Raw genomic sequence first — 16,824 nt, 5'->3', positions numbered from 1 at the left:
GCTATGCTCTCCTCCATTTGAGCTGGCATGGTGCCGAGAGGTTGATTGAGAAACCAACCCCCTACTTTAAATTAGAACACACCCCATTCTGCTTCTGAATGTAAAAGTTTGTCTCCTGAAATGTCTCTTGGTATTTCAAATAGTCCTCAAAACAAGTGAAATCAAGCATCTGAGTAAAAATAAAGAATGCTGAATAAAAGATGCGTAATGTACACTGATATTATTCCTTTATCTCAGAGTGACAATCTGTGAAACGACAACTCAGGCTTTCCGGTTGAGATCACGGGCCTCCTTATCTGTAGAGTTCTGAGGGCCGGGAACCCCGGGGAAAAGACTGCCTTTGGTTAATTGTTTGGCAAGTCTGGACACATTTTGAGAGTCCTACTCCACCTACACAAGGGATGAAGTTGGATCAGCCAAACTTAACATTGTGTGTGAGGGGAGGCTGGGGGGAAAGGGTATAAGAGAGAGGAGAAGCTTTGACATTTAACACACATGCACAGTTGTGCTTAGAACTATAACAGAGCAGCAGAATATTGGCTTACACATACCAAGTGATGGGTGACTTTTGCCACCCATAAGAGAGTGGTCCCGCTTTGTTTTAAAGACAACTTGCTAGCCCCCAGCCACAGCATTTGGTTATTTTGCTCCCTTATATGGGATCCTATTTCCATTGTCTATCAGTGCCACAACCACCTTAACACTTGAGTTGTGTCCATGTTGGCAAAAGAGCTCTCTGTGGCACAGCGACTGTATGTTTATGGTTTATGGGCTTTTATTTACTAAGTGAAGAACTGGACAACAGGAGGTGGTTTCTGATGAGCTTAGGATGGGATGTGGGGGGAAGGCCAGGTTTTTGAAACACTGGTTGGAACACAGAGAATTCTGAACAAGTCCAATGTGAGTTAAAGCCACTGATTTCAAGGCTTCTCACCAACACATCATGTGCTTTGAAACGTAGGTCCCTTTTCAGGAAGCTGTATGTTTCCCATAGTTCCAATCCACGGCTGGATACCCCAGGACAGGCAGGCCCTCTCTGGCGGTCAGGTCAGACGTGGGTCTGCATGCGCTTCTGGAGGGGCCGTGTGAGGTCTGAGTTCTGGGAGGAGGACTGGGAGTAGTGGGATGAGGAGGAGGCGGAGGCGGAGGCCTTGCTGTCCTTGTCGAACTGCACGTAGCCGTCCTGCTTGCTGTAGCTGCTCACACTGCTGTCGCACTGCGTGTCGATGAAGGAGCTGGAGTCGCTGAGTGATCCTCTCTGGAACTCCCTCTCACACAGCTCGATGGAGCTGCTGCCCATGCCCAGCACGAAGCGCTGGCTGTAGTCGTACAGGCGGTTTGGCCCAGCACCTAGGGTGGAGTAGATGTTGGTGAAGGACATGCCCGTGGGTACCCGCTGCTTGCCCCCGGTGGTGGCAGCGGTGGGATTCCGCATCTCTGTAGTCTGGTTACCTTGAAGGGTGATGGTGGGGGTGGAGTGGTGCTCCTTGAAGGTGTTGACACTGTAGTATCCATTGGTGGGGTCCTTCAGGAGGCAATATGGGAGAGAAGAGAATATAAGAGGAGAAGAGGAGAGGAGGAGAGGAGATGAGAAAGTTAAAGTAGTTGAATTAGTTTTATCATTGTCAATTTTGAAAAATTACCCCACTGGGTATGCCTTGTTGGCAAAGCACAATAGACGACAAGAAAATATTTTTCTAAGTGAGGCAGAAGTCTGAAAAGCAATACATCTCTGGAGGGAAACAGACTAAAGTAAGTCATCCCATCGTTTATATGTATTTATTCTTCTCAAAGCTTAAACAGTGTCAAGGTCAAACTGGCTTTAATTACCATTCAAATTGCCATATAAATAAGGAAACAGGCTGCTGCTGCATGTGTCAGGTCTGAACTGGGAAAAATAGTAGCTAAAGCTCAATATTATGATTTAGTCTTCTTTTGCATAAACCTCTACAATCATGTTACTTGCTAATTAACAGGCCTTGATGATTCACAGTTTGGCAGCCAACAAGTCCTCCCAAAGTTCACTAATACCCAGTTTAATTGGGCCCAAAACGGTTTGTGAAAACAAAGTCTTGAATTTGATGTATGCAAAATAAATGACTTGTGTGGAGCCATGGCTGCCGTGCCAAGGTTGCTATTGTCACACAGCTCTTGGCTCTTGCCTCGACGATGCTGTTGCTAAGAAGCAGCCGTGACAAGGCTGTGAGAATGAACGTGAATGTCAAACCCAACGAGCACAATGCCGCCATGGTTGCAGTGCCGAGGTTGCTGTTGTCACACAGCTCCTGGCTCTTGCCTCGACGATGCTGTTGCTAAGAAGCAGCTGTGACAAGGCTGTGAGAATGAACGCGAATGTCAAACCCAACGAGAACAATGCTGGATCCCATAGGAGCCATGCTAATCATGGCGAAATGGCACAGCTATGACAACCTGAGAGAATCCTCATTATGAGTGTCATTATCAGACTTTGTGTCCCCTTATCTGGTGTCTGGTTCCCGGTAATCTCCTCCCATACACACACTCATCAGTGTGGATCAAAAGAGCCAGGTCCAATGGGAACAGGTATGCAGACAGAACACCAGATGAATACTCTTGTGTACTGGGTGAACAATCATCTGTACAATGGCATAAATAAACAGGACCACCATTTTGTTTTCAGCTCTTGATTCGTTTTTGCGTTTTGTGGGGTGAGTCTGAATTGGACATCACCCATAGTGAGTTGTTTGTTCCACAGTCTAATGATATTATCTGTGTGTCTCGTTTGAAGGAGGTTCTTATTTCAATATTTATTTCTTCAGAAGGATTATGCCATATCTCCCACACTGTAGATGTGCTAAACTCTGCATGCATAGTGAGGTAATGATGAATTGAACAGCACAGTGCTAGTCTAATTGAGGAATTTGCATATCTGAGAACCAGGGGGCCTCTTGTTAAAAGACCCCATACTGACTCTTGGCCTGTCTGTTTTAACTATAGCTTCCGCAACTGCCTTATAGTCCACTCCAAGTGAGTGTTTATGTTGAAATAACAAGAACTGGTGTCATGCGTGAGACGGGTCTGGAATAAAAGCAGTGCAGGTACTGTCTTTCTATTCATAGGCTTACTGCTCATTATCAACATAGAAAGGTACAGGATAGCCACCTTTATATTATACAGAGGGAACGTTTAATACTTGTTGCTTGTACAGTAGGTCCAGACAGGTATAGTGTGCTGGATTTTGTGAGTCTGTTATAGTGCTATTAACATACAGTAATATATCTGTTGTCAGAGTGTTGGCAAATTAAAAGCTTCTCCTTTGCGAGGCACAGACTCACCAAGTCCTCCAAACTGTATCAAAAGTAGCAGTAATGGGGCTTCTCTGGCATAACAAGTATTGTTGATTGAGCATACTGCAATTCTAGCACTTAATTTTTGTCACATTAAGAGCTCTTTCATTACAGTGAAAATATAACGAAGGCAATTAACGCGTTGAATTATAAATTATTGGTTTTGGTTGAATACAATGGCTCTGGAAATTTATTTTCACTTTTAAGTGATTTGATTGCAGAAATAGTGAACTCTCATTACGAAAGTTTAACACTGATTCTGCTTTGCCGAAGTGTGACTAATGAATATTACAATGCATCATACGATTCTCTATCTGGTGAAGAAAAACGTTCTGAATGTATTTTTCCAAACCATCCATCAGTGATTACAAATGTCATTTTACAATACACATACATACAGTTAAAGTTGGAAGTTTACATACACCTTAGCCAAATACATTTAAACTCAGTTTTTCTCAATTCCTGACATTTAATCCAAGTAAAAATTCCCTGACTTAGGTCAGTTAGGATCAATACTTAATTTTAAGAATGTGAAATGTCAGAATAATAGTAGAGAGAATGATTTATATCAGCTTTTATTTATTTTACCACATTCCCAGTGGGTCAGAGGTTTACTTACACTCAATTACTCAATTAATTATTATTTGGTAGCATTGCCTTTAAATTGTTTAACTTGGGTCAAATGTTTTGGGTAGCTGGGTGAATAAGTTGGGTGAATTTTGGCCAATTCCTCCTGACAAAGCTGGTGTAACTGAGTCAGGTTTGTAGGCCTCCTTGCACATACACACTTTTTCAGTTCTGCCCACACATTTTCTATAGGATTGAGGTCAGGGCTTTGTGATGGCCACTCCAATACCTTGACTTTGTTGTCCTTGAGCCATTTTGTCACAACTTTGGAAGTATGCTTGTTGCCCATGGCCGAACGGCATGGGCAAGATGCAGTAGATGGTATAGAGTACAGTATATACATATGAGATGAGTAACGTAGGGTATGTAAACATTATATAAAAGTGGCATTGTTTAAAGTGGCTAGTGATACATTTATTACATCCAATCTTTTATTATTAAAGTGGCTAGAGATTTGAGTCAGTATGTTGGCAGCAGCCACTCAATGTTAGTGATGGCTGTTTAACAGTCTGATTGATGTCCTTGAGATAGAAGCTGTTTTTCAGTCTCTTGGTCCCAGCTTTGATGCAACTGTACTGACCTCGCCTTCTGGATGATAGCGGGGTGAACAGGCAGTGGCTCGGGTGGTTGTTGTCCTTGATGATCATTTTGGCCTTCCTGTGACATCGGGTGGTGTAGGTGTCCTGGAGGGCAGGTAATTTGCTCCCGGTGATGCGTTGTGCAGACCTCACTACCCTCTGGAGAGCCTTACGGTTGTGGGCGGAGCAGTTGCCGTACCAGGCGGTGATACAGCCCGACAGGATGCTCTCAATTGTGCATCTGTAAAAGAGTGTTTTTGGTGACAAGCCGAATTTCTTCAGCCTCCTGAGGTTGAAGAGGCGCTGCTGTGCCTTCTTCACCACGCTGTCTGTGTGGGTGGACCATTTCAGTTTGTCCGTGATGTGTACGCTGAGGAACTTAAAACTTTCCACCTTCTCCACTACTGTCCCGTCGATGTGGATGGGGGGCTGCTCCCTCTGCTGTTTCCTGAAGTCCATGATCATCTCCTTTGTTTTGTTGACATTGAGTGTGAGGTTGTTTTCCTGACACCACACTCCGAGGGCCCTCACCTCCTCCCTGTAGGGCGTATCATCGTTGTTGGTAATCAAGCCTACCACTGTAGTGTCGTCTGCAAACTTGATGATTGACTTGGAGGCGTGCATGGCCACGCAGTCATGGGTGAACAGGGAGTACAGGAGAGGGCTGAGAACGCACCCTTGTGTGGCACCAGTGTTGAGGATCAGCGGGGTGGAGATGTTGTTTCCACCTGGGGGCGGCACCACCTGGGGGCGGCCCATCAGGAAGGCCAGGACCCATTTGCACAGGGCGGGGTCGAGACCCAGGGTCTCGAGCTTAATGATGAGTTTGGAGGGTACTATGGTGTTAAATGCTGAGTTGTAATCGATGAACAGCATTCTTAGATCGGTATTCCTCTTTTCCAGATGGGTTGTGCAGTGTGCAGTGTGATTGCGATTGCGTCGTCTGTGGAACTATTGGGGCGGTAAGCAAATTGGAGTGGGTCTAGGGTGTCAGGTAGGGTGGAGGTGATATGGTCCTTGATTAGTCTCTCAAAGCACTTCATGATGACAGAAGTGAGTGCTATGGGGCGATAGTCATTTAGCTCAGTTACCTTAGCTTTCTTGGGAACAAGAACAATGGTGGCTCTCTTGAAGCATGTGGGGACAGCAGACTGGGATAAGGATTGATTGAATATGTCCGTAAACACACCAGCCAGCTGGTCTGCGCATGCTCTGAGGACGCGGCTAGGGATGCCGACTGGGCCGGCAGCCTTGCGAGGGTTAACATGTTTAAATGTTTTACTCACGTTGGCTGCAGTGAAGGAGAGCCCGCAGGTTTTGGTAGCGGGCCGTGGAAGTGGCACTGTATTGTCCTCAAAGCGAGCAAAGAAGTTGTTTAGTTTTTCTGGGAGCAAGCACCCCCGCAAGATGCTGCCAACCCCGTGCTTCTCGTTTGCGATTGTGTTTTTCAGCTTGCAAGTCTCCTCCTTTTTCCTCCAAACATAACGATGATCATTATGGCCAAACAGTTCTATTTTTGTTTCCTCAGATCAGAGGACATTGCTCCAAAAAGTACAATCTTTGTCCCCATGTGCAGTTGCAAACCGTAGTCTGGCTTTTTTATGGCGGTTTTGGAGCAGTGGCTTCTTCCTTGCTGAGTGGCCTTTCAGGTTATGTCGATATAGGACTCATTTGACTGTGGATATAGATACTTTTGTACCTGTTTACTCCAGCATCTTCACAATGTCCTTTGCTGTTGTTCTAGGATTGATTTGCACTTTTCGCACCAAAGTACATTCATCTCCAGGAGACAGAACGCGTCTCCTTCCTGAGCGTTATGACGGCTGCGTGGTCCCATGGTATTTATACTTGCGTACTATTGTTTGTACAGATGAACGTGGTACCCTCAGGCATTTGGAAATTGCTCCCAAGGATAAACCAGACTTGTGGAGGTCTACAATACTTTTTCTGAGGTCTTGGCTGATTTCTTTTGATTTTCCCATGATGTTAAGCAAAGAGGCACTGTGTTTGAAGGTAGGCCTTGAAATACATCCACAGGTACACCTCCAATTGACTCAAATGATGTCAATTAGCCTATCAGAAGCTTCTAAAGCCATGACATCATTTTCTGGAATTTTCCAAGCTGTTTAATGGCACAGTCAACTTAGTTTATGTAAAATACTGACCCACTGGAATTGTGATACAGTGAATTATAAGTGAAATAATCTGTCTGTTAACAATTGTTGGAAACATGACTTGTGTCATGCACAAAGTAGATGTCCTAACCGACTTGCCAAAACTATAGTTTGTTAATAAGAAATGTGTGGAGTGTTTGAAAAACAAGTTTTAATGACTCCAACCTAAGTGTATTTAAACTTTCGACTTCAACTTAGCTTTATGCTTGCTGTATGGTTTTCATTCGAAGTTATTGGTAACTGGTAGTGCCAGTGTACTCTGCATTCTAAAACATGGCTCCTTCACTTTGAACCTCTAGGGCCATACACATCCTGATTCCTAATACACCACCTTGGATGACCCCTTAATTCATCAAATTAAACTTTAATTCGATACATTTGACCCCTGGCCTTATTTAGCCAATGTGGAAGGAAATTGTCCTGTTGAAGATCAACCTCTTGCCTGCCTCCTCCTGTCTTTCTCCTTATCCACCTCTATCTCCTTCCGTCCTCCCTCCATCATCCATGTTCCTGGACCTACCTTGATATGCTGGTACTCTTTCTCATCCTCTTGCAGCACCTCTAGCTGCTTCAGCACTGACTCCTGCTGGAACTCCCCGCGTTCTACCTGCATATAGACAAGGCACGTTTAGAAACATGACGTTATCAAAACAGTCAGCATGCAGGGATATCACTTTCGAAAAATTCTGTAATAATTTTCAGACACATTTCAACTTCACTCGGGCATGTAACTATAAATAATGTATCCATGAATCTCATTAGAGAAATGCAGATATGTAAGGTATCATATGCAGACCCATGAACTCCGATGAAGTGTTAATAATATAATCAAAGGCACCTTGCTGAAACCATAGCCCTGCTCTCATGGGCCTTTTCAAAGCGCAGAACTTATGTAATTCCAAAGAATTAGGCTGGGTTTTCTAATAGACAGACATAGGGCACAATTAAAAAAGCTACGCCTTACTGTGGCCTTTTCCCTCACAGGGAGAAATAACGTGGGCCAGTTCTCTAGATATAGGCCAACAGAGTGCATTGATCACAGTGAATATACAGTACATCTACACACCTCAGTGCTGTTCCATTATTCAGCAGGTTGCTTTTGTGCCCTAGTGAAGTGCTATTAATGCTATCCCAGAGACAATTAGCATTCATTATCTGTGAGTATAAAGAGGGCTGGAGGGGACAGGGTTTTCTGTTGTTTTCACGTTGGGTACAGAAGTGGAAATGGTGGTAGGACACTCACACTCACCATCAGTTGCTTCATGGCGGTGTGCTCCTCATTTTCCCGTGCCGCGTTGTGGTCTTTGTGTACAATCTCCACTCGGATGTCGTTCTTGGCCGACACCACCCCTTTCAGATCTGTTGGAAACAATAGTAAGTTACAGCTCAAGATGCTGAGACACACAATATTCACAGAGACATTGCACTTTCCCCCAATAGCTTCAATACACTGGACTTCAAATCCTCCTGGCATGGCTTTTGAAAGTAGTGTCCCCTTCCCCAACAGTACAGAGCAAGAGATTACGTTTCTTTTGTTTTGTTGTCAAGATAAGATTATTTTCTACGTACATAAGCACATCTCACACTGGCCTTGCGGTGGCTCATCTAGAAAAATGCGGTTCATACTATCATATAACAAAGTCTTACTTTCTGTCTTAATTTTGCTTGCAAGTTCTCTCTGGTGAGCACAGATGGAGACGGGTAGTGAGGGCATTACCAGGTGCGCTTCCTCTGTGGTATACAACAACAACATGCTGAATGCTAGTAAAAGGTCCCACACAGGGACTCACGCACGCAGCAGCACAGTTTTGGAAAAGCGCAATGGCTGACTGTTTCTAACCTGAGGCACTGTTAGGGATGGAGTTTTGAATTTGAACGTTAGACAGGATGGAAGTAGCTGTAGCTTGCAATAAATAGTCAGGTAAGTTATACTGCTCAATTATGAGACATGAGCCCTCACACCCTGTCTATCTCTTGTTGAGGACCATGCCTCATTTTGCTTTGGCATGCAGTGGGTGGCACAGGTACGGGGATACGTACTTCTCTGAGAGCGGGTACAACAGAAAGCTCCGATGGTCCCTATGAGGACGATGAAAGCCACCAAGGCCCCAACTGCCACCCCGATGATGACCGCCACCGGGAGAGACTCTGTGGACATCAAAACATTCCCTTCTACAATAACACATTGCAAATACAACCAGTACACTACACACATATAAAGTATACATAGATACAAACATATAAAACAAGGACCAAAGTTCAAACAATTACATTGTAAAATAATAAAGACATTACTTTGTTTTACAAATACACACATTGCAATAACATATCAATAATAAATATTTTCCCAAATGTTTTGATGGCCAACATAAAAAATATCTATATAAGGGTGATAGAAAACATGATTTGTATTTTAACATATGTCTTATTACAGTGCTGATTTCTTCCATTCACATTTAATTCATACTCACAAAAGTGGCTGACAGTTTTTTCATTGAGTGGATAAATAGCAACAGGGCTGTGAGTTGAGTCAGCCTAATCCTTAAAGGAATAATTTGAGATTTTGGCAATAAAGCCCTTTATCTACTTCCCCAGAGTCAGATTAATTTTTATGTCTCTCCGTGGTTTGAAGGAAGAAGCGAAACTACTAACTAGTGTTAGCGCAATGACTGGAAATCTATGGGAACAGCTAGTATGCTCCTGTAGATTTCAGTCATTGTGCTAACGCTACACTAGTTAGCATTGGCTCGCGAAACTACCTCTAACTTCCTTCATACTGGACAGAGACATACAAATGGTATCTATGAATTCATCAGACTCTGGAGAAGTAGCTAAATGACTTTATTGTCAACATCTCAAAGTATCCCTTTAAAGTATCTATGCGTGGTCTGATTCCACTGTTATAATGAAGACTTAGACATCCACCTAAATGAATTACCTCCCCACACTTTAAACAAACGCCACACAATAGATAGCCTTTTCCCCAGCATTAACGTCTATTTAATTTCTTAATTAATCAATGTCCATTTCATATAAGCCAGCAATACAGCATAATTTATGGGGAGTGAATAAAAACAAAACTTCCCCATTGAAAAGACAGAGCAACACGTCCAGCTATGAAACCCAGCCAATCAAATACACACTTTTAATAATAAAGCATTGCTATAAACAAAGCCATAGTGGAATATTTCTGTTGTCATGTGGTATGACTACTGATGTGCTATGACTATGAATCTGCACTTGAGTTGAACAATATATTAACTCGCTAATTAATTAGCTACAAATTACTCACACTGTGACTGAATATACAAAATGAGTGCAGTAACTACAAATGCATTGGCTGTTTATTTCATAGTGTATCTATCCAATTTCAACAGTCTGGGTCATCCTATTGTCCTAAAGTGAAATAATGTAAGTGTTGTTAAATCAGACACTACAAAAATGTCACTCAAACGAGATAGGTGTTGTCAGCACCTGAACACTGTATGGTGTATTGGGGTTCATTGTGGTTTGTGGCTGATAATGACAATGGTTGGTTCAACACTTGTAAACCTATCAAATCCACTGACACACACCCTCTCTAGATGACACACACATTTGTTGAACCTTGGCTCCCACCTTGTTCCTTGAGACGGATGATCTCCGTGTCAGACCCAAAGCTGTTCCAGGCTGTGCAGTTGTAGATGGTCTGGAAGTCTGCAGGGACGATGTTACTCATGGTCAGAGTAGAGATGACTCCTTCCTCGGTGCTGACCGTCTCCACTGTGTAGCGGCCAGATGTCCCTGACTCCAGCACTGTCTCCTTCCATGACCAGGCCTGTAAGGGAATCAAAAGGTAAACATGAGGGGGGAGGAGTTCCCCATCTTTCACTGGGTGATCTGAAGCAAGAAGTACTGTTCTAATTGACAACAATTGATTGCTGACAAATAAAATGAATTGCAAGCCCTTTTCTGGTTGTTAAAACATATTCATAAGCATGGAAGCAAAATTACTTTCACATTTATGTTGGATAAATATTCATGCTACCTCTTTAGACCCTCCCATCAAATCAACAGCATATTAATTATGCAGCAAGTTAATGCCAATTATCAACACACAAAACATTCATTTGTAGATTGCAATTATGCCAAAACACACACACTCACATGTGTACTTACACACACACACACACACACACACACACACACACACACACACACACACACACACACACACACACACACACACACACACACACACACACACACACACACACACACACACACACACACACACACAGTTAATGGAACAAGAGAGGGCTCTGAGAGAGTAGGCTGTTTATCTAAGGGCCATAAATCTTAATGGGATCTGTGGTAACAGAGCATCAGCATGCATTACATTAGAAATTAAGGGTGTAAGCTTGCCATGCTTCATGCCCTCCCATTCATACAAAATCAAGCATTTAGAATACTATTATATTCATTAAACTGATATATTTCTCAGTTGTATTGCATGTTAACTTAGATGGTTTAATGAAATGCTGATAATGCAACAGGAGCCCTGTCAGGGCACCATGGCTGTAATGCGATGGTGGAAGTGGTGTTGGTGTTACTCACAATGCGGTCTGGAGGTGGAGTGCTCCGGATGAAGCACTTGATCTCGCCCTTCTCCCCATGGAGAGCCTGATGTGTCTGGGTACTAGAGATGGTGGGTGGGCCTGTAAAGAGGGCACAGAGGATAATTTATCGACACTGTACCATGAAGGCCTATAGAGAGGGCACAGAGGAGAACATATCAACACTGTACCATGAAGGCCTATAGAGAGGTCACAGAGGAGAACATATCAACACTGTACCATGAAGGCCTATAGAGAGGTCACAGAGGAGAACATATCAACACTGTACCATGAAGGCCTGTAGATAGGTCACAGAAGAGAACATATCAACACTGTACCATGAAGGCCTATAGAGAGGTCACAGAGGAGAACATATCAACACTGTACCATGAAGGCCAATCACAAACCCACACATTACCACAATCAACTACTGCCAGATTCCTGTGGGTTCAGGTTCATGCCATGTAACACTGGTTCAATCAGGTTGTGCTGCATTCAATTAAGCGGTAGACTGCATTCTTTCACATAGTAAATCCTACTTCCAATTTCCAACTGACTCGGAATGCCGGCGCTGAGGATTGCATTGTGGTTTGATGCGAACATCTCATCCAACCTCCACAATATCACCAAGGGCATGTTAGGGCTGTATGAAGGGCATCCGTGTGGGCCCAAAATGTTATGGTGCTCTTGATTTCTCCCACTATGATAAGGGCATAATCATGATGAGAGAAGTGTCATTGTGGAGAGATAACACTCCTTCCTCCCTGTGTCTCTGCACATTCAATTTAGCTCGCCAGAGCCTTGCACTTTGACCCACAGAGATTCCATCCATTGGATAACCTCCAGTCCTCCCAACAAGACAACAGAGGAAGCAGTCTATCAGATTAAATGGCCAGTAAAAACATTGAAAAAAACTTTTTTGTGATTTATGATGTCATTTTTCAAAACTCTGGACACAAAACTCACAACCAATGATCAAAATGCAAATTTTTCAAAACTCTAACACTTTTTCCATTTGCTTGGATACAATACACATACAGCTAAGATCATTTGTTCATTGAACTAAAATCACCTGTTCAAAATGACACAACTTAACATCAAAGTACTATCATTTCAAAATGAAATTCACACATTACATCTGAGATGACTGCCTATTCATTTCATTACAATGATCTAACTATCAATTGATACAACTGCTCAAAAGGATAAGTAACTGTTGCATTACTCTTAATTACTCTGCACACCACTGTTTTAAAAAGCTGTTATTTGAGCATTTGTGGCCTTTCTGTTAGCTTGAATAAGTCTGGACATTCTCCACTGACCTCTCTCATTAACAAGGTGTTTTTGCCCACAGAACTGCCGCTCACTGAATGTGTTTTGTTTATCGCACAATTCTCTATAAACTCTAGAGACTGTAGTGCATAAAAATCCCAGGAAGGCAGCTGTTTCTGAGATGCTGGAATCACCATGTGTGGCATCAACAATCATACCACGGTCAAAGTTGCTTAGATTACGCATCTTGCCCGTTCTAATGTTAGGTCGAACAACAACTTAAGCTCTCTACTCTATATACTCTATATATTGAGTTGCAGGCAGCCACATGATTCGCTGTTCGATTGTAACCTTCCTTGATGGGCTAAATCTGGTCTGTAGAGCTGATGGCATGACCTATGTCATTGTGTGGATTATGTCAGGTTCCACTATGCTCAAATGGTACAAGCATGGTTTCAGGCCCATCCACAATTTACCACCCTGTACTTACCCCCGTACTCTCCTTTCTTAAAACCCGATTGAGGAATTTTTCTCCACATGGAGGTGGAAGGTATATGATAGGCGCTCTCACGAACAAGCCACCCTTCTCCAGGCCATGGATGCAATGACATCACGGCAGACCAGTGTCAGGCCTGGATTCGCCATGCCGAAGATTCTTCCCAAGATGTTTGGCTAATGAAAACATCCATTGTGATGTGGATGAGAACCTGTGGCCAAATCCACAAGACAGGGTTGAGGGAAATATAGAAGTACAATCGTTTTTTTCTTTTTTTGTAGCTAAATATTTTTTCTTTGATTCAAAGAAACCTATGAGTGATTTTATTGTATTTCATCAATATATTTCAGATTTTGTTCAATGATTCCACTGTGTCTGTAGTATTCTCTTTACGAGTCCTTTTACAGTGATGTATTTACGTGTTGTACCATAATGTATCACATATTTTGTACTACAATATTTAATGATTGTATGAACAACTACACAGTGAAACTATCGGTATCTTGTGTGTGGGTGATCTAAATTAATGTTCCTATGGTATTTCATGATACATTTGTTATTTGAACCAACGATTCTGCAAGTGCAAGCTTTCTTTAAAGATATGAATGCACAATGCAATGTTTTGAACATTGGGCAGCCTGTGTTACAAGTGATGACCGTTTTGAGTTTTGTGTCTAGAGTTTTGAAAAATGACCACGAGGTTCTGAAATTAGTGTCAAAGGAATTGTAGAAAACTGTAAGTATAGAGTAGTGGGGAAACAACTTGATTAGTAAGAAGGTGAGCTTCCTGCCAACTCCCCTCCAACCTGTTCCCTGGCATCTCTTTGCATGTACATAATTGCAGTTTATTACCTGTCTCTTATTAAAATAAATGAGCATTTTAATGAGATTCTGGCAGATGGTCTCTCGGTATGCCACTTCATGCAGGAAACTGGGAGTTTGTTTGCGGCAATGATTGCGGCAAACAAACAGCACTGCATTGAGCACTATGTCCCAACACCAATGTCTTAGTAGCCTATGGTGGACTGGCATGGGGGCCCGGTCTGTGTGGACCTGTGCAGATGTGTCAGTGTAGTTGTATGCATAAGAATGTGTGTGTGTGTGTGTGTGTGTGTGTGTATGGCTGGAATGGGCTCCTGTGGTAAACACACTCAGATCTATTCCTCCCGGGCTGCCCAAGGCGAGTGCTGGTGGCTCGGGAGAATCTGCTCTGTGGATCAGGGCTGCAAATGAGGTATATAATTAGATGGTTTTATCTCCCTGCCTCAGACTGCTGGGGTGTGGTGGCTCCTCCAGAGGAAAGGGAGGAGTGTGTGTGTGTGTGTGTGTGTGTGTGTGCACGTGTGTGTGTGTGTGTGTGTGTGTGTGTGTGTGTGTGTGTGTGTGTGTGTGTGTGTGTGTGTGTGTGTGTGTGTGTGTGTGTGTGTGTGTGTGTGTGTGTGTGTGTGTGTGTGTGTGTGTGTGTGTGTGTGCGCAGACTATCTGATCAGAGAGAGAGGGAGCTGGTGGGTGGTGTGAGTGCTCCAACTGTCAGTGGACACAGTCGATATGGTCAGAGATTGTTTTTAGAGTATGAAATGGGCTGCCTCAAAATCTGATTCTTTGTTATTCTTTGTTCATCACCTTGTCGTAAGAGCCTACGTCAAAGACCGGGCCTTGCATTTGCAAACAGAGTCGGAAGTATAGTCTGAGCTTTGAAAAGGTGTGTCCTTTTGTGCTTCCTTGCAACAGCTCATTTCAAAGCACCTCAGAGATGTTGTATTCTATTACAATCTCTGTCACACCCATTTGAATGGTATTTCTCAACTGAATTATTAATTTGTGCTGGTTTCTTTAAGCTCTGTCTTGGCACTTGGAGAAGGAATGAAATGCTAATTTATTGAGCATATAAAGACTATGTCTGGCAGAGAAAAATATAACTACAACAACAAGATGCCCCGTGGGAGACTAGAAGGCACATTGGCCCACTTTCTCCATTAATGTGTTAATGTGCTCCCTCTCCCTGGGCTGCCTAACATCTGATTAGACAGACAGACAGACAGACAGACAGACAGACAGACAGACAGACAGACAGACAGACAGACAGACAGACAGACAGACAGACAGACAGACAGACAGACAGACAGACAGACAGACAGACAGACAGACAGACAGACAGACAGACAGACAGACAGACAGGAACACACACCTACCAAGACGTACACAAGATGGACAGACTCATACCTCTACGAACAAACACTCGTTCAAATATAATATGTCCAAGTTCATTGATAGGGACACAAACACATGTAGGCTACAAATCTCAAGCAAAAATTCAACCATATACCTACTAGTTTTCTCTGTGTGTGTATATTGCACAAGGATGCATTGAACACACGATCAGAAAACAAGCACAATACAATATCTTCACTCAAACAAATATTGAAGCTCAGACTGACTGTGTGAGGTTGTTAAACTAGAGCGAGCAATACGTATCCATTAGTGACTTCAACATAAACTGCCTCCCCTGCTAGCTATTTGATTATAATTAAATTACACTAGTCCCCAGGGAAGGAGAGGATTCTCTTGTCTGTGTTTCTGCGCAGTGGGAGTCGTTGACATGCAACGGAAGAAAGAACATATTGACAAATTCTAAACACATGCATTTCAATTGTTTGTGTAAAATGATCCAGGCATACGCGACGGGAAACAAATAGCAAAACATGCAAACACATACACACACACTCCCTCACACCGTGCATATACTCAGTCTTTCTGAGACACGATCAAGGCATCTCCCAAAACGCACGGTCATCAGTCATGCCCTTCTTTCACTGTCAGATCCAATTGGATCCTATTGGATGTCAAAGACTGCAGGTTGATGAGGGCTGAGGAGGATACAGCTTCATCTGCCATAAAGAAGACAACTTAAAACAATCAAGCAGCAAACCGTGGGAGAGTCCTCTCCACATGCTGCCACTTCAAACACTCTGTGCTTCCTCAGCTTGACAATCTGATTCGCTGAGAGGACTGGGCAGGTTAGAAATGTGAACATTTCGACTGAGGACCCATTGTGTGGTTTTAAGAAAGCGTTGATTTCAATTATTCAGACTGTAACAAAGAATTTGGCTTTTTAATGTCAGAGACCGATCCAGGCCGTGAGGCAAGAGAGGCAGAAGAACAGGCGAACATAAACAAATAAAAGAGAAGTAAACACCACTAAAGAAGCGCATACCGCTTGACTGAAGTTTGCAGACCAAGCAAACATTTTCCGCTTTGTGTTATTTTTCCCAATGTGTGTTCTATGAGTTATGTTATCACTATTATTATTAAAGCAATGCATCTTCTCTTTGTATCGTGTTGTATACAGAAGTAACGCAATCCCCATAGATCGTTGTACATGAAAGAAATAACAATTCAATTGGAAAAATAAACTTGAACAGAGATTTTGTTTACTAGTCCAGACAGTAAAAAGGATGCTGGGATAAAACAAAACTGTTAAGATGTAAATTAGGAATGACTTTGCTCCATACTATTGGAGCTCTGATCTTGAACAGAACTAGGCTATTGATAGAAAAGGGGCTCATAGCACACACTAGTGGATGTAATCCAATGACGAAAGGGCATTTGGATGCCATTCTCTCTGATGCTCAGCTACTGCACAAGTTTAAAAATAAGCAACAACGCTGCTAACAACAGACATTGTACGATTGCATTCAATATATCCAATATATTGTTGAGGACAATACCTCACCAAAATCCTTTTGTTCTTTACTT

General features: G+C 42.8%; 1 protein-coding gene across 1 annotated transcript in view; it reads right to left on the bottom strand.

Moving 5' to 3' along the window:
* Window positions 1–1,048: 1,048 nt before the first annotated feature.
* The window catches only part of LOC120018512 (kin of IRRE-like protein 3), a 133,680-nt gene continuing 117,904 nt past the window's right edge, over window positions 1,049–16,824 (bottom strand). Inside the window, exons 14-19 of the mRNA XM_038961740.1 lie at window positions 11,302–11,402; window positions 10,324–10,522; window positions 8,746–8,853; window positions 7,955–8,064; window positions 7,226–7,312; window positions 1,049–1,525 (exon numbers count right to left, since the gene is read on the bottom strand). Of these exons, the coding sequence (XP_038817668.1) occupies window positions 1,049–1,525; window positions 7,226–7,312; window positions 7,955–8,064; window positions 8,746–8,853; window positions 10,324–10,522; window positions 11,302–11,402 (1,082 nt within the window). The remainder of the gene's footprint in view (window positions 1,526–7,225; window positions 7,313–7,954; window positions 8,065–8,745; window positions 8,854–10,323; window positions 10,523–11,301; window positions 11,403–16,824) is intronic.

The sequence above is a fragment of the Salvelinus namaycush genome, chromosome 23 (genome assembly GCF_016432855.1).
Source record: "Salvelinus namaycush isolate Seneca chromosome 23, SaNama_1.0, whole genome shotgun sequence".
NCBI lineage: Eukaryota > Metazoa > Chordata > Actinopteri > Salmoniformes > Salmonidae > Salvelinus > Salvelinus namaycush.
Note: the sequence above shows the minus strand (reverse complement) of the source record. Positions and strands in the feature narration are given on the sequence as shown.